The following is a 23454-nucleotide window of genomic DNA, read 5'->3' on the forward strand; positions in this document are numbered from 1 at the left end:
TCGAATTTGTTCATTGTGCTCTATTTTATTCTTAAAATCAAATGACAAATTTTATGATGATGTTGTACACACGTTTAACTACAGTATTTTTGTGGGGCCAAGCCCCCAATATGTCAACATCCTACCATCGCCTTTGGTAATAGCAGTAAGTGAACAGCCGTTTCAGTTTGGCTCTTTTCCTTGAGTCGAGCCAAAGTCTTCGGATCTCAAAAAAGAGCCGAAATTCCCATCAGTCCAGGCTAGCTGTAGCTGAAGAGATAGCGCGCTAACAAACAGGGCAGTTTGTTATCTGAGCAGCACAATGACAATAATTATTAGACATCATACATTTCTATCGCTGCAACATGTTGTTAACGTCGCCGGGAGCTAGGAGCGGATCTTCCCCTTCACAGTTATCTTCTACATGGACAGAGGATAACGTTAACGCCGCTGCGTGAGACTTCCCGAGCAGGCACGGATGGGATTAAGTGGACTAGCCGCAGCTACTGACCGTGCTGGCTGACTAGCTTCGCGGTTAACCGGTTTGGGTTAGCAGTCTAACTCAGGTAGTGTTATATTTTTGTTTCTCTGTTTTTTCGCTTTTATTGTCCACTCAAACAACTGTCAAGTTACAAACACACACCAGAGTTTTAGCTTGTGCTGATTAAAATATTACCGCCAGACTAAAATTAGCTCATGTATGAGGCGAGGTTGTCATATTGCCAATGACATTGATCTGCTTAGTGAACTTGACTAGCATGGTCCTCGAGCTCCCCAAGAAACAACACCCAGTTAAAGTTCAAAATGACAGCAGTAGAACTACAGAAAGCGTTTCATCCAGTTCCCAAAGCTAAACCGCAGCCGTGCTAGCCTCCAACCAGCGTGCAGCTGAGCGTTGGGAGCTACTGAGTTTGTTTACATGTAGTTTCTCCCTTTAACCGACTTCACTGGGCACCTTTCAGATCTTTGCTAACTTGCTGTCAGATGTGTTTATGCAATCTCTATTATAAACGTCCAGTTGTCTATCTCCTAAACATTTTTATGGTTTGTTATCGTTTCGGTTAGGTCACGTACTCCTATATGCGTCGTCAGTGCTGGAGCTAATTTGGGTGACTCAAAATGTTAAAAATTGTTGTCTCTGGAAGGAGCAGAAAGACGGTTTTCTAGATAATCCATATAATGAAACAGTTTTAAAGTATTTAATAGATCAGCTGGGAAACCTTAGCTTCATGCAAGTGATTAGACATTTTGGACCAATCAACATGCGCGTTTTTTGATTCATAAATTCTACTTATTTCAGATGTTTAAATAGGACCTTATCAAATAGACAACAAGCGTAATGTCTGATGCTATGTAAACTGTATTTATTCTGAAGTTTTGTAAGACATTAGTCCGTAAACACACTCACATGATCTCCGCCAAGATTAAAGCTAATATAGTTCAGAACATCAGAATCCACTGGATTTTTGCCAGTTTTAGTCTGAGGATATGTTTTTAATTTTTCATACCTGTGATGGAGTTCTGTTTGTCACATCCAGTCTGTAGTTGAGATTAGTGGCCAATTCCTGATCTCTGATATTGTAGACAATACTAATTTTAACCCGGATACATTTCTTTAATGCATTTTTTTCTCTAATTTCTAGAAAAACATTTTTATTAAACTGTCTTCATAAAATGATTACTGTACAGTATAATACAGTGGAATCCTTCACACCATGTATGGGGAATGTTGTCTGTGTTACACAGCTCTGCAGTTAAACAGGATCATTTCAAGACAACATGAACAAGGATGGGCCTCTTCAACTTTTTTGGCATATATTATTGATGATCAGCAGAATTAGCATGGTTAGCGCTGTTAGCCTTACTGACCAAAAACAAACCTGTGTGTATTCCTTGAAGAATAAAAGGAACATGGTTGAACTCTGACATTTCCAATAAGCTGCCAACATTTCTAAATCCACCATGTTCCTTTTTAGGAATATTTGAATTCTTCGAAAGGATAAAACGGAACAATTTGCTGTAATATATCTAGCTTCCTGTTTCTCTCCCTGTTTAAATCACTCAGTAACAGCTTCCATACGGTCATTGTTGTCAGTGTGACCTGGTGTGGAGGGGTGGGTGATGTAATAAAAAGATTATGTGAAGGCAAGCTTATTTCCCATCAGGATGGTTGGTGTAACTTCTGTTCGATTCTAGTCACTAGCCAGGTCAGATAAATCAGTCGGTTAAGTTGAAATGCTGCATTCATTGAAAATAAGTCATTTGAGCTGCTTGAAAAGGAGGAAATTGAATCGCTGAACATAAGATGTCTGGATAATTCTATGCAGACATCTTTCCCAGGACACTAGATATGCTCTAAGAGCAGCTGTGAACTCCTGATTGCCTTACCTCTACATCTATTAGATGTTTCTCCAAACAATAGTCCTCTTTTGTTTTTGTGGAGAGAATGTTTAGAATATACATAGAGGTGAAAAATTTAATTCTCTGGTCAACATTTTAGGAAAATATTTGCCATGTTTTTAAAAGAGCGGCCATTGTTTTCAGCTTAGTATACTTAACCTGTATCCAAGGAGGTGCATCTGTGAGCAGAGCAGTATTGTCAGTCAAGAAGCTACAGACTGACCCCAGGAAGTTGTTGGTGGGACATTCTTCTCTGTGTGATGTTGGATTCATAAACAGCCTCGGATCAGCTGTATAAACTAGTGAGCAATGACTTCAACCACCATGAGGCTCACGGTCTATAGCTTTGATGTTGTCATCTGGACTGGGGAATCTCTCTCCCTCAGAGACTGTGCGAAGCAGAGCAAACACCGCGTGTGAGTCTGCACAATCAAAAACATAGGTGCTCAGAATGGAAACAAGGTGCTGCTTTAGATAAGTTATTGCATAAATGCTTCAACCCCAAAGAAAAACATAGCGGGCAGAGAAAATAGAAATAACCGGCATGGAATATCAGCTATCAACAGACCTGATTTTTAATGAGCCAAAGAGAAAGCTCTATTAGTCTACCTCTAAATGAAGTTATTTTAATGCATCTGTACTATTGTGCCCATTCCCTTACCAGAAAGGAGCGTCTCAGATATTTACTTGAAATATGTTTGCTTGCATTATTCCTACTAAAGTAACACATTCTTACATAACTCTGTTTCCTTCTTCCTCACAGTCAGCTGATATCACTCATCTGGAAATCGCCGGCCAAGTTTCACTGGGACAGCGATGCCTCCCAGGCCCTCTTCGGGAGAACTATGGGGGATGCACTTGATGCCCCCCAGCATCTTAGTGGACTGCTTGCTGCCAAATGGCATGATTCTCACATTGGAGTGCCTCCGGGAGGCTACGCTTATTACGGTCAAGCATGAGCTTTTCAAAGAAGCCAGGAAGTACCCTCTCTACCATCTGCTGCAGGAGGAGAGCTCATACATCTTTGTCAGTGTCACGCAGGAGGCCGAGCGGGAGGAGTTTTACGATGAGACCAAGAGACTCTGCGATCTCAGACTTTTTCAAGCTTTCCTCAAAGTTATCGAGCCAGTGGGCAACAGAGAGGAGAAAATTCTTAACAGAGAAATAGGTATGCTTCTGTGCTTTTCAAACGATTAATGCTGCTGGATGTATACTGTCTAATGTGTTACAGCAAGGTATCTTATTAAAAATGTTTCTTATTCCATTTGTTCTCTCTTCATTTGCAGGCTTTGCTATTGGAATGCCAATATGTGAGTTTGATTTGGTGAAAGACTCAGAAGTCCAGGACTTCAGAAAGAACATTTTAAATGTTTGTAAAGAAGCTGTGGACCTCAGAGACACCAACGGACCCCACAGCAGAGCTTTGTATGTCTACCCTCCTAATGTCGAATCCTCTGCAGAACTTCCCAGGCACATCTATAATAAGCTAGATAAAGGTAAGATGTTCTACCCCAATTCCAACACCAAGTGCCCCCTGTAACACTGGATCCTGCAGAGTTCAGTCAGAGTTTTGCGTCTGATTTCCGATGTTTTCTTTTTTTTCACTATTGTGATTTCTCTTTAAGAGCTATGATATAATGTAAAAAGAGCACTGGAAATTCTAGCCCTGAGCAGTCATGAATTATTTATATCAGGAGCACAGTGTGGCAGCAAGTAGTTGTCATCTTCCTATTATGTAAAAACAAAGACAAAATGATTATTGGTTTTAGCTTCATAAATAACTAATTAGTGGAGTCAGCATGGCTAGCAGTTTTAAAACCACAGCCTCTGTGTGTTTAGAGAGAACGTCAGAGCTTAACTCTGAGATTTACCAAAATCCTACCAAATTCAACACACTCCATGGTGGACAGAGGTTGAGTATCTTTGCTGTTCTCTGTTCAGCCTTCCTGTTATCTGCTGAAAGTCTGGTTCTCGCTCTCTCACAGCCTGAATGAACTGCAGATATGTTTGGACATGTCAGAAATTACAGATTTCTTTTAAACAGCTTCTTAAATCTTCCTCTGACTTTATTTTCAACACCTCATTGACTCTGCAAATAGTGTATTATTCGCTAAGTAACAACTTCCACTCAGAAGAGCATTGTTGTTAGTGCGGTGTGGTAGTGCCTTGTGTTTCAGTCCTGACAGCATTCAGGCAGTTTTTCTCACTTCTCTGCCTGTCTCTTCTCTGTGTTTATAGAGCAGTTTCTGTTTTCTGTCCTTCAGGTCAGATCATCGTGGTCATCTGGGTCATCGTTTCACCGAGCAATGATAAGCAGAAGTACACCCTGAAGATCAATCATGACTGCGTGCCGGAGCAGGTGATTGCTGAAGCCATCCGTAAGAAGACAAGGAGCATGCTGCTTACCCAGGAGCAGTTGAAGATGTGCGTCCAGGAGTATCAAGGAAAGTACATCCTCAAAGTCTGCGGCTGTGACGAGTACTTACTGGAGAAATACCCCCTGAGTCAGTACAAGGTATTAAATTCTTTGCCTAGCTGTTGTTCTTAATGCTGAGTCGTAACTGTGAGTAGAGATGTCACGGTACTGACATTTTAAACCCGATGCAGACACTAAGAATGATACTGAATACCATTTTTGATACCATGGCAACAGTTTTTTGAGGAACATGGATCTTTCTAGTTTAGAGAAAAAAACTAATATTTATAATTGGAGAATATTACTGAATGTTTCTGGTAGCCCTGCTGCTGGAAAAAGCGCCACAATTTGGGGAAATGTGAATAGGTCGGTTTATGTCTATTTGGACATAAATTTTATCTTGAAATAATACATTTTTCTACTATCATTTTTAATGGAAATATTGATTGTTTTGACAACCCTAACTGTGAATTAGTTTAATTTCAGTTTTTGGTGTTTCTTCGTCATTTTGTACTCAACAGTACATCCGCAGCTGCATCATGCTGGGAAGGATGCCCAACTTGATGTTAATGTCCAAAGACAGCCTATATTGCCAGCTGCCCATGGAAAACTTCACCATGCCGTCATACGCAAGGCGAATATCCACAGCAACACCCTACATGAACGGGGAAACTGCCACCAAGTGTCTCTGGACAATCAGCGGGACGCTGAGGATCAAGATCCTCTGCGCTACTTACGTCAATGTAAACATCAGAGATATAGACAAGGTAGAGCTGCAGGGCATTGTTGCTGATCTTGGACTACCACAGATTTTCTCCTGTGGTTTGACACGACTGAAACCCATTCTGACTGTAATTTATATCTAAGAGTACTCTAGAGCTATAGGGAGATGCTCAAAATGCTTCTAGGTCTTTTCTAACCCATAATTTGCTGCATCTGATGCTGTCACCTGGATGGAAGCCTTTAATTCCCTTTCCCTCGTTTCCTGCTCTAGATCTACGTCAGGACCGGGATATACCATGGTGGGGAGCAGCTATGTGACAATGTCAACACTCAACGTGTGCCCTGCTCAAATCCCAGGTGAGGAGATATAGAGAAGAGCAGGTCATCTCGTGGGATTTTATTCGATGTTTTGACAGTGATGTGATTGTTGAGGGTCCATTTCCGTTTGTTTTCAGGTGGAACGAGTGGCTGAACTACGACATGTACATTACAGAAATTCCCAGGGCTGCTCGACTCTGCCTCTCCATCTGCTCCGTGAAAGGAAGGAAGGGAGCTAAAGAGGTTAGCTGAGAAACGCAGAGATACCCGATCCAAACTTTAATCTTCAGGATTTCTGTTTTTGTTTTAGATTTTTTTGCAGCACTAGTGGCCTTTATTTTTCCAGGATTTTTTAAAGTTTGCAGACAGGAAGAGTGAGGAAGGGGGAAGACATGCGGCAAATGTCGCTGTGGCAGTTACTCGAACCCAGGACTGCTGTGTAGAGGACTAAGCCCTCCGTACATGGGTCATGTACTAAAGGGCAGAACATAGTCGGGCGTACTGTGAGCAGCCTGGACTGTCCACGGCTTAGTAGTCGAGCGTACTGATTTCCTATATTTCTGGTGACAAATTCCTACATTTCCCACACTTTCTGCCATGGCATCATCGGATTGGGAGGCACAACTAATTGGCCGTGTAGCTTTGGAAAAACAAAAAGAAAACAAGGTGATGTTAAAGGCCATTAAACCAGACTAGGGACGAAGAAGAGAAATACACCTCTCAGTGCCAGGCACAGAATGGCTGTGACTGGCTGCTCGGAGCCGTGTGTCACATATAGAACAGTTCAATATGGAGACTTTTTCCCACCGAGCAGTTTATTCTGTGTGTCCATTGTAGCTCTGGCTGTATGTTTCGTTGGGCTGTGCAGATTAGGTGTGGCCATTAAGGGCATTTGTAGTCCATTCAACTGGTCAAATATATCATCAACATGCAAAGGACGAACGCATTACACAAAACATTTAGTATCCTTCCAAATATTGCATCCAAGCAGTCCTTTAGGGTCGTTGTTCTGCTGGAAGGTGAACCTCTGGTCCAGTCTCAAGTGTTTTTCAGCCTCTAACAGGTTTTCTTCCATGTGACTAGCTTCCCTGTCCCTGTTGAAGAAATGCATCTCCACAGCATCATAATGCCATCACTGTGTTTAACTGAGGGGATGGCGATGTGTAGTGTTCGTTTTCTGCCACACGGCATTTTGAATTTAGGCAGAAAAGTTCCAACTTACTCTTGTTTGAGCAGAGAACTTTCTTCATGTGTTTGCTATGTGCCTACATGGCTAGTGGCAAACTGCAATGTTGGCTTTTTTTCTTTACCCTGTTCCATAAAGGCCCGATTTATCAAGTGCGTGCCTAATAGTTATCATGCCAACAGATTCTCTTAGCTGAGCTGTGAATCTCTGTAGCTCCTCCAGTGGGTCTCTTAGCCACTTCTCTGAATAATGCTGTCTTTTTCCCAGACTAGAGATGCAGGTGGACGGCCATGTCTTTGTAGGACTGCAGGTCTTTGCCGTATTCTTTCCATTTTCGTGTGATGGATTGAACTGTGCTCTGCCACTGCAAAATCATTCGTTAACTTGTGTTGGCCTATCACATACAATCAAATCTCCATAAAATACAAGGAAGTTTGTGATTTAATGTGATGTTCAATATAAATATTTTTTTCAAAGCGCTCTGGATTAAAATAAGAAGAGTGAAATGTATAAATCAGTGTTCCATAACTTAAGGAGCAGATGAGACAGAGCTTTGTGTCAGCATGGCTTGTAGTTTTCCACAGGAAGAATCAGGTGAAATGAAAAGAGTTAAAGATATGCTGCCAGTCATCTGTAGCTCTTCATTTTCCTCCACAGTGGTCGCTGCTCCAGTAAATTACTGTCAGGATGTAAAAAAAAAGCATTGCAAACAACCTTTCTCTGTTTTGTCTCAATGAGAAACATGTTTTGATAAAAGAATTACATTTAACATCTGTTTCTCCTCAGATCTCCTAGAATCCTGTTAGAATCAAAGTGTATAAGAGAACCAGTTAATATTTGAATGTCTAAACAAGGATCCAGCACTCTTGTCTGTTCCATAGCCCCGAGCTTTTCACAACATTTCCTATATATCCTCTTATCGGTGTTTTCCTGTAGGAGCATTGTCCCCTGGCCTGGGGAAACATCAACCTGTTTGACTACACCCACACACTAGTAGCAGGAAAGATGGCTCTCAACCTGTGGTCGGTCCCACATGGCCTGGAGGACCTGCTCAATCCTATTGGTGTCACAGGCTCCAACCCCAACAAGGTGAAGGGTCAATGTTTACAGTTGTTGTCTCACTGGAATTCCTCTGATTGATGTGTTTAGCCTCTAGACAGCTGTTTTTTGGAAAGAAATAGAAGTACCCTTAAATTACCAGCATAAATGTAATCTTCATATTTTTTATGCTTGTGCCAGCTGCTTTCATTTGGGCCTTATGACCGGATTTTACAGAGCTGGGGGGCTGGGGGGCAGCCAGTGTTTGTGCCTTGTCAAAGCTGGCCTTAAGCTGCCTCGATTTAAACGTTCAAGTTTCTTATCCCACTTAATTTATTACTCGTTGACACAGGCACCTTTCTGTGATTACAGTGCACATCCCAATTGACCCCTCCCCCCCTGCTTCCCCCTTTCACCCCTCTCAAACAGGAAACCCCTTGCTTGGAGCTGGAGTTTGACCATTTCAGCAGCCCCGTCAAGTTTCCTGATATGAGCACGATCGAGGAGCACGCGAACTGGATTATATCTAGGGAGCTTGGCTTTAATTACTGTCACACTGGTTTGGTAAGATAACACCATGAGAAGTCTTTCTGATCATTAGCAGAAACTGTACACAGAAACCTACCGACACCTCTTGTACATACAATGTGTTGGTGAAACGGAAATGCTGTTCAGGTTACTAAAGTGTTTGACACCTGGTTTTCCAGAGCAACAGACTGGCACGGGACAACCCCCTGACTGAGAGCGATAATGAGCAGCTACGACAAGTGTGTAACCGAGACCCTCTGTCTGACATCACTGAGCAGGAGAAGGACTTCCTGTGGAGGCACAGGTAAGTGAATCTGTGTCTGTGCTCAACGTTGAAGGGTTAGAGGGATACACAAAGAAATCAGCTACCAACCGGAATCAGGCGGTTTTCCACTTGACCAGTCCTGATCAGTGATCAGTGGATATGAAGATGCCAAATCTCAACAGTCTTCGGTGTGGAGTTTTTACTGAGGCATGTCAGCTGTTTATTCAAAACACCACAATGGGGGATTTGGACCTCAATTGTTCTGTTTTATTCTGTTGAAAAGCCCAGTTCTGTTTTTCATGGTAAATACAGGGTTAGGAAATGTTAGCAGGTTTTTGAAAATCTCGGCGTTAGAGTAGTGGGCTGCTTCCTGTCCAGGTATTACACACTGCTACTGATGTTTATGGTGAGTGATGGTAACTTCGCCCACCATGCTAAACCCAAACAGAGTAATCCAAACCAACTTTATTTATAAAGCACTTTAAAACAGCGAGCTCACTAAAGGGCTGAACAGAAAAGGAGAAAACATAAAAGTTACAAAACACAATAAAATACTACAAACAAAGTACATGTGGAAGTATCAGTAGCAATACAGAACTTCGACATCAGTAAATCAATAAAATCAAAATAAAAAATTCCAAAAAGTTGAGTCTTCAGAGCAGATTTAAAAATGTCTAGTAAGGAGTCCTTTCTGATTTGTGATGAAACGACTGAAAAAGCTCGATCCGCCCCAGAGCTTCCCATATGTAAACTGATTTCATTTTCTCTTATTAATATTAGTGAAATCCTGTTGAACTGCCGAGCTGTGTAGCCGTACCAGTGTGATGCTGCCTTTTTTCCTGATATAAATAAAAACTGATTCGTCTCATTGGAAAGGCTGCTTAATGATCACGTTTATTACCAATAAATGAATTACTATTCAATAATTTAACACAACAATAAATATGAGCTTGTTACAGTTTATAAAGCTTTTAATCTTGTCAAAAAGAAAATGTGCTTCTTGCTCTATTGCACACATTACATTTTCAAGTGTGTGAGCTGTAATTTGTCTTGTAGGAGAGATGCTGTAATATTTGTATTTAGGTTTTATTTGACAAAATACCTCTGCCCCAGCTCTGAAGCTTTGGGCTTTTTTTTTTTTTTTTATCTTACTCTAAACATTTTAATAAGATAGTTTAGTTATAATTTATCTTGAAAATCAAAAAACATATTTTGTCATTATTTAGAGTTCTTAAAGAGAATAAAAATCTGAAGCTTTGCAAAATAGACACTTGGAAATTGGCCAGACAATCTCTGATCAGTGCATTTGTTCTCGGTCATCCTGACCGGGCTGTTTGCTGAGCTCCAGACTAATTTATTTCCTCGCTCATTTAGACATTACTGCATCAACATGCCAGACATCCTTCCCAAGATCCTCCTGGCTGTGAAATGGAACTCTAGAGATGAGGTTGCACAAGTGAGTTGAGATTCCTACACAAATACCTCCTTTATTATTTGTAGGGAAATTATCACTGAACCTACTTCAGGCATTTTAGACATGTTTAGATGAAGCTTAAATCATCATTTATTTATATTTTTGTACAGATGTATTGCCTCCTAAAAGACTGGCCAGCAATTAAGCCAGAACAAGCCATGGAGTTGCTGGATTGCAACTTTCCCGACCCAATGATAAGAGAGTTTGCTGTGAAGTGCCTTGAGAAATACCTGACTGACGACAGACTCTCGCAGTACCTCATTCAGCTGGTTCAGGTCAGTTTCATGTCGAGGAGAAGACGTTTCCCGTGTAACGTTCTCACTGTGGCGTGCCATCATGAGGAGTGAGCTGATTGTTTCACCCGCATAGCTGAAGTTGTTTTTCGCATTGTCTGTGCCCAGGTTCTAAAGTATGAACAGTATCTCGATAACCCACTTGCACGCTTCCTGCTGAAAAAGGCATTAACCAATCAGAGGATAGGACATTTCTTCTTCTGGCATTTAAAGTGAGTTGATTTTAAAAAGGTCGAGCCGTTCGTTTATGAAAGGTTAAACCGTTGTATGAATGTCACCTGGCAGGCTGGTGCCAATTTCCAACAGTTTTTCAAGGCATCTTCCACACCGTTTGTGTAAATACTTGATTGGACAGATTAGCCATCAGCACGCAGCCTCCTAATATTTCTGTTTTCTCTTGTGTGTGTGTGTGTGAAGATCAGAGATGCACAACAAGACAGTGAGCCAGCGGTTTGGCCTCCTGCTCGAGTCGTACTGCCGGGCGTGCGGCGTGTATCTGAAGCACCTGAGCAGACAGGTGGAAGCCATGGAGAAGCTCATCAATCTCACCGACCTCCTCAAACAGGAGAAAAAAGATGAGGCTCAGAAGGTAATCCGACACCTGGCAGCTGTTTTATTTGATCCACGGAGGCTTTGGGTTTAATCTCAACAACATCTGGACTGATCCAGAGACAGAGATGCCACAATATGGTGGAGTGATGCAGTCTGGACATTTAGTTTTCCCCTTACTGGAGAATAGTGATTTCTTGGATGAGAGTTACTTTGGCAGTAACATTTATTGGCATGTTTCATACATACTGGATACCCTTAGCCTCATTCTGTCATCTGAAGTGTTGTAAGGGCTAGGCTCCATCCAGGGCTGGGCATGGGTCCATGTGAGGAAAATCCACCAGTGTTTCACGGCATTTACAAAAACATTTAAAAACAAAAATCCATAACATAAAACAATTATTCCTACAGCTGCTAAAATAATATACCATACTGATTCTGGCACATATATTGTTACATTTAAAACGGCATCGCCTTATAAGACTGATTGTTGGTCCCCCTTGTTTCCTGAGAGGCAATGGTTAGTTTCTAATCTGGAAAATCAAATTGATGTTAATGTAAATTCATTGCTTTCTAAACCTGCCTGAAGCTGATGGTAGTTTTCCATCCAGCGGCAGAGTGAGTTTCATTTTTTTTACTTTTGAAAAATTGCCTGGTAGAAAATGAACATCAGGTTAATTTCCATTAGATGGTTTGGAGATAATAGTCTACTTTGTTATGTGGGGTCATCAGCAGGTGGCAGTGTAAGCCAACAGGATTCCTGGGCTACGTTCACACAGCAGGTAAATGCGGCCCAAATCCGATTTTGTCCATATTCAACTTTTTCATGGCAGTCAAAACGGCCCAATAATGATTTTTTTCACCTCCATATGTGGTACTACATCAGATACATATCCGATGGTTTCCAAAGCGACCGCAGCCTAAACGATCATGTTGCATTTAATCTGTTTTTTACATCATTATCCTGGCAGTATCAGCCAGTGCTCCACTAAAAGCTATTAATAGTTGTTCTCTTTTTTTCTTACCTTTCTTTGTCTTATGATGTGGTCATAATATTGTCGGCTCCTATTGCTCCACAACTGGAAAAACGATACACCAACACTGACATCCATTATTACCTCCATAAACAGTAAACAGTGCTGCTGTGTGATGTCAACATTCACCTTCTGAGCATGAGGGTCACTTCGGGTCATGGACTGTTCAGACTGAGGTCTGATGGCGACTGTAGTCAAATAGAAGTGTGAACCACCATAAAGAAAAAAAAAAAAAAAATCAGATTTCAGCAAAAAATCAGAATTGAGCCTCAACACCTGCTGTGTGAAGGTAGCCTTGGAGGCATAAATGGAAACGTGAAAGAAAAAGGCTCAAAAAGGCTATTTTCTATCTGGGTACCAATCTGTAGTTTCTTCAAAAGCTGTGAAAGCTGTCATTTCTATCACCATTTTCACCATTATATCACCAGCTTCAACCAGGCCAGCTTGATTTGAGGAGTTAATCCATTTTCTTCACTCGTTTCTTGTCCCACCACTGAAAGGAGCACTAACGTCTTGTTAACTAAAGTCTAAATCTGACGTGAGGATGAAAGGCTGTGAAACTATATCCAACTGTCCAAATATATTGTTGACAGAGCATGTATGCAGAACACTTCTGTATTATTCTACAGAATATCACATCTAAGTAGTCTTTTCGACTGCACTTTTGCACACATTTATGACTGTGAGATTTGAACTTTTTAATTGCAGCTCTAATTCCAGTTTCCAAATCAGAAAAGTTGGGTGAAAAGCTGATGTGTTGGTCTGATCACTGGCCACTCACTCAGGACAGTTAATTTTGAAGCAGAAAAATCTTCTCTCTCACAGCCTTTAGGCTTAGCTGTGAAATACCCGTACAGCAGTTTCACACATATTTGCTCCTAAAAGTCAGCACTTGAAATGGGTATATTCATATCTGTGACACTGTTCTGCTTCTGGTGTTTACTTCTGTCCAAACTCCAAAATGCTTCTGCCAAAGCGAATTGTCCTGATTGTGTCACAGCCAAGTAAGCTGTGGATGGAGGCATGTGGAGCAGCAGCGCTCTCATTTACTTATGAAATAAGACTGAAATCTTCCTCCCAATCACAGATCAGCTGCAAAATCAAGATCTTTGGCTTCATAGTACTGTCTGCTATAGCTGATGCATCGTTTTATTGTTTTTAGATCAAAATCTTACAAATCAGTGTAGAAGCTGTGAATCTTACATACGACCACCAGAGGGGGCATGCTTATAGAAAAAAAGTAGGAAGCAGTTATTATTGTGAATAGCAAATGTTGCAGATGAGTTGGAGCTCTAGCGTTTATACCAGAGTGAGCTGCAGCAGCTCAGCGCCAGGTTGTTAGTGGAAGTGACCGATTTTTATTTGATCTCTTGAAAGGTTCAAATGAAGTTTCTGGTCGAGCAGATGAAGAGGCCTGACTACATGGACGCACTACAAAGCTTTACCTCTCCGCTGAATCCAGCACATCAGCTGGGAAACCTCCGGTACACCAGCACCCTTCTATCTCCCTGTCCTCTCACCTCTCATTGTTGGCATTTAAAATTTCTCCCCTCTCCAGGAGCCTGTTTAGTATTACTCCATGTCTATTCACCGTATTTTGGGACAACATGTCGCAACTGCTCTGAGAACACAGATTCCCCATCCTTTAATCGTACAGATGCGATTAAAAAGAAAGGACTGTCTTTCTGGCTTAATATTTTCTTTCAGTGAAAAATGTTTCTGCTTTTCTTTTAGCCTGGAGGAATGCAGGATGATGTCATCTGCAAAGCGACCTCTCTGGTTAAACTGGGAAAACCCAGATATGATGTCAGAGCTGCTCTTTCAGAACAATGAAATCATCTTCAAAAATGGAGACGGTGAGTCCTGCCTGCCCATCCCTGCTTCTCTCCCACTGCACACACACACAGACACACACACAGGCCCGACGCCTGCACTGAGCATGATCCAGTTGAGGCCTGCAGGGTGTGTCGCTGCACACAGACACAAATTTATCTTCCTGCTCTTTACACAGAATTCAGAAATGTGTTGTTTGATTCACACTTGGGTGCAGCTCCTTTCTGCTGCACCATGTGAGATCAGCCTGATGGCTCGGCTCCACAACGCGTCGTGGAGCTGATCAAAGCAGCTAATATTTACAGTTATTCACCTCGATGCCTCCGCAGATCTGAGGCAAGACATGCTGACGCTGCAGATCATTAGGATAATGGAGAACATCTGGCAGAACCAGGGCCTTGATCTCAGGTAGGCTGCTTACTTCCTCATGACTGCAGGAATGCAGGTGCACGTTTACAGGCAGCAGACCTTTCATGTTCTGTTTTACATACTTGCAGATTAGTTGCAAACCCCTGTCAGCCTTTTCAGGTCATTTTCTAAACAAGTCCATCATTTCGGTCCATTTGTGTTTTCTCTCCTTCCCCTCTCAGGATGCTGCCGTATGGCTGCCTGTCTATCGGTGACTGCGTGGGCTTAATTGAAGTTGTGAGGAACTCTCACACAATCATGCAGATCCAGTGCAAAGGAGGCCTGAAGGGGGCGCTGCAGTTCAACAGCCATGCACTGCATCAGTGGCTCAAAGATAAGAACAAGGGAGAAATGTGAGCAGCATATAAACTTGATTTATAGAACCTTGCAAAATAATTCATACCCCTTTTTGCTTTCTTCACGTAAACCTTCATGTGTTTTTGTTGGGATTTTATGTGATAGATCAACACAAAGTAATGCTCATTGTTAAGAAGAAAGAAAGTTATACAGAGTTTAAACTGTAGTTGACAAATAAAAATCTAAAACCTGTAGCACACACACACACACACACACACACACACACACACACACACACTCACAGACACAGTCAGAATCTTGTAGAGCCACAGTTTGCTGCAGTTACAGCTGAACGTGTTTTGGGGTTTTGTTTTTACCAGCTTTCTGCATCTGGAGACTGACATTTTTGCCAAATACCCTAAGGTCAGTCAGATTAAGTGTCAGAGCGACACCAATTTTCAAGTCTTGCCACAGATTCTTAATTGGATTAAGCTCTGGACTTTGACCGAGTCCTTTTAACACATGGATATGCCTTGATCTAAAGCGGTGTAGCTCTGGCTGAATGTTTAGGGTTGTTATCCTGCTGGAAAAGGAATCTCTGCTGCTGTCTTAACCTGCTAGGTGCTGCAAAATACTTTTCTTTCAAGGTTGTCCTGTATTCAGCTTCCCTGTCCCTGCTGAAGAAAAGCCTCCCCACAGCATCATGCTGCCAACACCATGTTCCACAGTGTGAATGGTGTGTTCAGAATCATATGAAGTCACAAATAGGATTTTGCAGGTAGACCAAAAAGTTCAGTTTTGGTCTCACCTGAGCAACTTCCTCGATGTTTGCTGTGTCTCCTGTTCTCTAATGTTCTCTGGGGCCCTCACAGAGCAGCTTCATTTTATCAAGGGGTATCATAGTGAAGAAAAGCACACTAAACAACTCAGACTGTTTTAAATCTTACTTTAAAAACCATTTTTCTCTTGCGTCACTATAATGCACTACTTTGTGTTGGTCTATCATCTATATTCCTAAATGTGAAAAAGTTCAATTCTTGAGAATACTTTTGCAAGACCCCAAATGATCCTTGAGCTGAACGGGTTTTTGTTCTGTCTGTCAGGTACGACCAGGCCATCGATCTGTTCACCCGGTCATGTGCAGGCTACTGTGTGGCCACCTTCATCCTTGGCATTGGGGACAGACACAACAGCAACATTATGGTGAAAGACGATGGCCAGGTAGGAGATGCCCACCTGAGCTGCTCTCGGTTATATTTAAAAGACTTTTTGTAAATGATGAAATGTTTTTGCTCTGTGTTCGCAGCTGTTCCACATTGATTTTGGCCATTTTCTTGACCACAAAAAGAAGAAGTTTGGGTACAAAAGAGAGCGGGTCCCATTTGTGCTCACCCAGGACTTTTTGATTGTCATCAGCAAAGGAACACAAGAGTGTACAAAAACGAGAGAGTTTGAAAGGTAAGGTTGTTACATGGCAGATGTATCGGCACCTCTGCTAAAGATGTGTAAAATACATTCAGCCTTTTTTCCAGCAGCATTAGTTCAAACTAATAAAATAAGAAAAGTCCAGCCTTTAGTTTGAGAACATTTATTCAGTGGAGACAAAAACAGTTTTCTTTAGCAAAGTCACAAGTGGCATATTTATTGGCACCCATCCTTTCAATACTGGCTCCCTTTTTCCAACAGGACAGCACTTGTCTTCTTCTGCAATAGGTCACAGGCTTGGATCATCCAGGGAGAGGGTTTCTTCAATCTTCTTTGTACAATCCCTCTAGATCATCCAGAGTCCTAGGTCCTCTCCAAAGTTCTCTTCTCTTCAGCTCAGCTCAGTTTTTCTCTTTTTCAAAGAGATCATGATGCCATGCACATTAATAAGGCTCCCAGGGCCCTTAGAGGAGAAACAGGTCCATGGGTCTTAAAAGTGAGCACAAATAACCTTTGCACATATCCTGGATTGGTGCCAAATAATCTATGTTGCATCTGACCAAAGCACATGATCCCAGTTAAAGTCCCAGTAGTTTAGCGAACTTCATATGTTTATGTTTGGGATGGTAGGACAGAAAAGGCTTTATTTTAAGTATCTCTCCTGAACAACTGGTTGGCATGCAGATATTATTCAGTGGTTGTCATGGAGATGCTTTTTGCAGCAGGTCTCTAACAGAGATGTGGAGATTTTGTTCCCCTGTTTAGGCCTGCATCTATCAAATGTCAGTAATTGGATAAACACGTTTTACACCAGGCTTTCCCAAACCTTTTTTCCTCAGCATGCCCACCCTGTGCTCACATTTATCAGCCCAGCATTTTCTGTCAATCTTTCATTTTATTTGTATTTCTTTTGTGGTTTTTTTTTTATGTGAAATATTTTGCTAGACATTTCCTGTCAATTAAACTGTCACCTTTGTCTCACATATGCTTGTCCAGGGACGAGTTTAAAGGTTTATTCTAAGCTGTAAATGCAGAAATCAACCAGCTAGCGACTCCTTCAGATAACTGTGTCAGGATTATTAAACCAGGACTTGATTTCCTCTGTGAGCTTGTTAGAAATCTGTGCATAAAGCTGCACAGAACCACTGAACTGCTCCATCTGTGGGGCTCATTATTACAGGTACTCATTAGAGGTTGTTTTTTTACACACATCCATACTCCAGTTTCTGCATCTGCCTGTTTTCAATTCAATTCAAATTCAAAAATACTTTATTAATCCCAAAGGGAAATTAAATGTTGTTGTAGCTCATTATGAAGGTTTCTTTAAAGAGCCGTTGTAGATGCTGATGGCTGTGGGCAGGAAGGATCTCCTGTAGCGCTCCGTCTTACAGCAGATCTGAAGAAGCCTCTGACTGAAGACACTCTGTTGTTGTAGGACAGTCTCATGAAGAGGATGCTCAGGGTTCTCCATAATGTTCTTAAATTTATGAAGCATCCTTTTTTGCACAATGATCTCCAGAGGTTCCAGAGGAGTCCCCAGAACAGAGCCAGCTTTCTTTATCAATTTTTTATTTATTTCCCGGTCATAAGGACTCAACATATGCTCAAATAAAAGCTTTAAGATCTTTAAGTTTAAGAAACGTTTCCGTCTGCACAGTTATTACTGACATTGTGCTGTTATGCTATGCTAACCCTGTTAACTATAGAGCATGTTTGCTTCTTTCATTTGACAAAAACCGAAACTTCAGCGTTCTATTTTATTTTCATTCATATTTTTGTCTCACTGTTTCCTGTCTTCCTCTATCCCACCTAACGTAAACAGAAGTGCCTTGTGCGACCGAGAAAACTGTCCCAGTGAAACATGTGACTGTGTGAAAAAGAAAAACGTGGCTGCTGTCGAGCGTGCAACTTTATGAAATAAACGAGGCATCAAATCAGAGACTTTTAACCTTGAGGGTTTATTTTTGATAAAATGATTGAATGATCCCGTGATATCATCAGGAAGATTTTTCTTTCTCAATGTGTTTGATATGGGATTATGCTGGAATAAAATATATATTTATTTTAATTTTTCTTTACAAATCTTACCCTAACCCTAAAGTGCCTATAAATATGTCCTTAGGGAGTTGAAATGGGTGTTTCAGGTTTTTTTTTTTTTTTATTTCTAGATGGAATTCTAAGGATTTGTAGCTTTAAGTGACTTAGCCTGTAAAAATGCTTTGTGTGTTTAATAGTTTCCTTTGTACCCCCCCAGGTTTCAGGAGATGTGTTACAAGGCGTACCTGGCAATCCGGCAGCATGCCAACCTCTTCATCAACCTGTTTTCCATGATGCTGGGCTCTGGGATGCCTGAGCTGCAGTCGTTCGACGACATCGCATACATCAGAAAGACCCTGGCTCTGGACAAGTCAGAGCAGGAGGCACTTGACTACTTCATGAAGCAGATGAACGACGCCCATCATGGCGGCTGGACCACAAAGATGGACTGGATCTTCCACACAATCCGCCAGCACGCCATGAACTGAGGGAGGGGAGGAGAAGAGAAGAGAGCCGAGCTGTTTCAACAACGGCACACCAAGGAGCAAAAAAGGGTGAAGGGGAAGAAAAATCTCTATTTTCTTCCTAAACAGGTGAAGGCCTGGTTGCTGCTGCCAGCTTATGTCTTGGAAACCTCTTCTGATAAGCACACAACATAGCAAGGATGCTGAAAAAGCCCATGTTGGACACATGATGCCTAAAAGCTTCCATTAATACAAGTCTAGAAATCTGATTTCCCTAAGTTTTTCTTCACCTGTTTGTTTTTCATATGAACTTATACTAAGTGGAGAGGACCTCAACAGCGCTGATCTTTACACAAACTACAGAAAAATCATATTTTCTTACTTTTTATTCCTGTCCACATAGCTACATCCATCAGAATTAAGTGTGAAACACTATGAAGAGATACAGCACAAGACCGCCAGACCTTTTCCTGAAGATGACCTAACTGAACTTTTTTTCTACTACCTGTTTTGATGAAGATGTTGTGGGGTTGGGCTGTAACGGGTCACACGCACCCAACCCAGCATAAAGACAAATGCCTCAGTTTACAATGTGGAGGAACAGTCAGCAACACTCAATAAGTACTCAACTGACAGAGAGGTTCTGTGCTTCAAACATTTACTATCTTCTGCAGCACACTATAACACTGAACATGTGACGTGTTCAGCTGTCATTTCACATCAATTAACTGACTTTTTTACAGCAGTTAATGTATTTGCTTATATGCGTTTGGTGCACATTTCTTTTTAACATGATGATTTTCTACTGAGCCAAAGTACCATATACATGTATGTATATGTATGTATGTGTGTGTGTGTGTGTGTGTGTATATATATATATATACACACACATGTGTATGTATGTATGTTAAAAACCCACTACATAGCAGTCTTATTTTAAGCAAAGCCTAGAAAACGTCACCACTATTCCAAGTCTTGTGTGCACACATTGCACTGATCTCTGCAGTATTTGGTTTGTCTGTCAGTATTACTGTCATAGGCAAGGATACAAGCCTCCATCATCCACCTCCCAGATGACCTAGTTCCATTTTTTTTGTTTTTGTCCAGCATTCAAATGCAAAGAGGAAATCATGTGTGTAATGCTCCTTTAGCATTATGTTCTGTTATACTATGCAAGTTGTGACTCTAACACGTACTGTATACTAGAAAAAGAATGAAACCTTCCTAAGGATACTCAGTGAAGGACAGACAGCTTCCTTGGAAAAAGTAGAAGCAGTGAAACTGCTTCCATGGAATAGTAAAGTCTACTTCCTCCCAGCAAAATGAACTTTGGTGGGAAACTTTTTTGAATCCTGCCCTTTTGTATTTTTTCCTCCTCGGCAGACTACCAACTCTGGAGTGTCAACCCAAGCCATGTGCATTAAGCCTCATCCTGTTTCCTTATCTTCCAGGTCAGGCACTTGACATTTGGGTAAAGAAAAGTGAGATTTTCTCAACCTTCCAAGTAGGCATGGATTGGTTAAAGCTATCATGATACACTGCTCTTTAAAAAGTTCCAGTTACAAAATCACATCTTTACAGTCATTTAGTCCTGTCATTGAGATGCTAGAAAACGTGCTGGGATAACCAAGTAACACAGGGCTTCCTCTCCACCACAATTGTTCCAGGCTTCCAGTCCGCTTGTTGAAAGTAACCTCCCACAATTTTCACTTGGTTACAATGAAGACAAACTCAGCAGTTTGGGTATATATATTCATAGTTTTGAATAACATGGACTGTAATGGTGTGGAAACTAAGGGAGCAGTACTAAGGTAACAAGTTGACAGTTGACAAACTACAAGCAGTGTTTCTGTAAAGCAGCAGACTCCAGGCTAGCCGGCAGAGCAGAAAGCCTAACTAATTACCCACTAATATATACTTTACACTCCTGGTGTTATTAAACAGAACAACAAAAAGGTATAATTTGTATCTATATTTGTCTAGTTTATGTATCAAATCAAAATAACCTTGTTATATTACCGTTGAAGCAGGACTTACTGCTGCTTTTCTAATTCACATAAATACAATTTGTTAATGATGCACATTTGTGTCTAAATATTGTCCAAAAGACATTTCATTCAAGCTTATCACATCGTGAGAATCTGATACAGGCCCATGTCTAGTTGCAATGGTTTTATTTTCAGAATTGTTCCAGGACACAGGCTCATGGAAAAGAAGTGCGTTCATTCTTCAAGCTTTGGGAAAACTCATGTTTACCAAGACTTTTTCTTTAACATGAAGTTTTGTTTTCTGCACACGGTTAAAGACTTTGAGCTACTGCTCAGGAAACCAAACCCAGCGAGGCTCATGGCAAAGTTGGATCCCGGCTGACAAAACGAAACCCTTTTATCTGAATGAATATTTCCTTCTGTACTCTATGTTGTCACGCATGAGGTCTTTAAATATCTGCCCTTCTTTGTCTGACGTCGTTTACTTGAATTTCATGTACAGAAATGATCTCGTTACTTTGTTTGAGGTACAGTCCGAATGAAGATAACATACATGTGGAATTGCTTTCCTTGAATAACTACAGAGGTAATATATATATTTTTGTATTTTTTAAATGTAAACAAATTCATTTATGTAACCGCTAAGCAAAAAGAAAAAAAAGGGATCCAGTCTCATACTAAGTCCGGCAGCCGTTCTCCATTTGCTGTAAGAACTGGGTGACTGAAGGACAAGTTCTCAAGTACCATCCTCTTATCAAATGGAGACCTCCTGCCCTGAAGAACCATACCTTGCATGTGTACCAGTTTTGGGTTTCTTATATATTCACTTGTCTAGAAACCATAGACCTTCAGATAACTTGTTTTATTCATCCTCATATGACCATGTCTGTTAAGAAACTATACATTCATTTATTGTGCTGTTGAATAAAAACATGTTTCTCTAATTAGATTTTGCTCAGAAATTCAATTACATGTTGAAGGTTGTTAACACATTTACAAGACAGTGTTACAAGTCAGCTATATACAGGTCCTTCTCAAAATATTAGCATATTGTGATAAAGTTCATTATTTTCCATAATGTCATGATGAAAATTTAACATTCATATATTTTAGATTCATTGCACACTAACTGAAATATTTCAGGTCTTTTATTGTCTTAATACGGATGATTGTGGCATACCATTCATCAGACCAATAAAAGAAAAGTGTTTTTAATACAAACAACGTCAACCTTCAAATAATCATGTACCGTTATGCACTCAATACTTGGTCGGGAATCCTTTTACAGAAATGACTGCTTCAATGCGGCGTGGCATGGAGGCAATCAGCCTGTGGTACTGCTGAGGTCTTATGGAGGCCCAGGATGCTTTGATAGCGGCCTTTAGCTCATCCAGAGTGTTGGGTCTTGAGTCTCTCAACGTTCTCTTCACAATATCCCACAGATTCTCTATGGGGTTCAGGTCAGGAGAGTTGGCAGGCCAATTGAGCACAGTGATACCATGGTCAGTAAACCATTTACCAGTGGTTTTGGCACTGTGAGCAGGTGCCAGGTCGTGCTGAAAAATGAAATCTTCATCTCCATAAAGCTTTTCAGCAGATGGAAGCATGAAGTGCTCCAAAATCTCCTGATAGCTAGCTGCATTGACCCTGCCCTTGATAAAACACAGTGGACCAACACCAGCAGCTGACACGGCACCCCAGACCATCACTGACTGTGGGTACTTGACACTGGACTTCTGGCATTTTGGCATTTCCTTCTCCCCAGTCTTCCTCCAGACTCTGGCACCTTGATTTCCGAATGACATGCAGAATTTGCTTTCATCCGAAAAAAGTACTTTGGACCGCTGAGCAACAGTCCAGTACAGCTTCTCTGTAGCCCAGGTCAGGCGCTTCTGCTGCTGTTTCTGGTTCAAAAGTGGCTTGACCTGGGGAATGCGGCACCTGTAGCCCATTTCCTGCACACGCCTGTGCACGGTGGCTCTGGATGTTTCTACTCCAGACTCAGTCCACTGCTTCCGCAGGTCCTCCAAGGTCTGGAATCGGCCCTTCTCCACAATCTTCCTCAGGGTCCGGTCACCTCTTCTCGTTGTGCAGCGTTTTCTGCCACACTTTTTCCTTCCCACAGACTTCCCACTGAGGTGCCTTGATACAGCACTCTGGGAACAGCCTATTCTTTCAGAAATTTATTTCTGTGTCTTACCCTCTTGCTTGAGGGTGTCAATAGTGGCCTTCTGGACAGCAGTCAGGTCGGCAGTCTTACCCATGATTGGGGTTTTGAGTGATGAACCAGGCTGGGAGTTTTAAAGGCCTCAGGAATCTTTTGCAGGTGTTTAGAGTTAACTCGTTGATTCAGATGATTAGGTTCATAGCTCGTTTAGAGACCCTTTTAATGATATGCTAATTTTGTGAGATAGGAATTTTGGGTTTTCATGAGCTGTATGCCAAAATCATCCGTATGAAGACAATAAAAGACCTGAAATATTTCAGTTAGTGTGCAATGAATCTAAAATATATGAATGTTAAATTTTCATCATGACATTATGGAAAATAATGAACTTTATCACAATATGCTAATATTTTGAGAAGGACCTGTATTGTAAAGTGCTCCGCTTACCTCTGCAGATCAACTTTTAAATATTAAAACATTCTCCAGAAGTTTTTGCCAGAGGACTTTTCCTGCAAAACATCTTGACCGAATGGAAAAATCATGTAGTTGAGAGCCAAGCTGACAAAGATTTGAAAGAATCTTTGCAATCGACCTTTATGTTTGCAGCGACACAAAAGTTCTGTAACGCTCTC

At 41.3% G+C, this 23454-nt stretch overlaps 1 protein-coding gene across 1 annotated transcript; it reads left to right on the forward strand.

Moving 5' to 3' along the window:
* The first annotated feature begins 100 nt into the window (after positions 1-100).
* Positions 101-21599, forward strand: LOC124870477 (phosphatidylinositol 4,5-bisphosphate 3-kinase catalytic subunit alpha isoform). Its single transcript, XM_047369189.1, has 21 exons — positions 101-545; positions 3143-3547; positions 3666-3875; positions 4644-4894; positions 5317-5562; positions 5790-5875; positions 5974-6079; positions 7959-8111; positions 8490-8624; positions 8768-8892; positions 10228-10309; positions 10438-10602; positions 10729-10832; positions 11038-11209; positions 13581-13687; positions 13938-14059; positions 14366-14444; positions 14627-14797; positions 15845-15962; positions 16048-16199; positions 18421-21599. Exons 2-21 carry the CDS (start codon positions 3196-3198, stop codon positions 18689-18691), a joined length of 3207 nt encoding a protein of 1068 aa, XP_047225145.1. The 5' UTR covers positions 101-545; positions 3143-3195; the 3' UTR covers positions 18692-21599.
* The last annotated feature ends 1855 nt before the right edge of the window (positions 21600-23454 follow it).

Source organism: Girardinichthys multiradiatus, chromosome 6, assembly GCF_021462225.1.
Source record: "Girardinichthys multiradiatus isolate DD_20200921_A chromosome 6, DD_fGirMul_XY1, whole genome shotgun sequence".
Lineage (NCBI taxonomy): Eukaryota > Metazoa > Chordata > Actinopteri > Cyprinodontiformes > Goodeidae > Girardinichthys > Girardinichthys multiradiatus.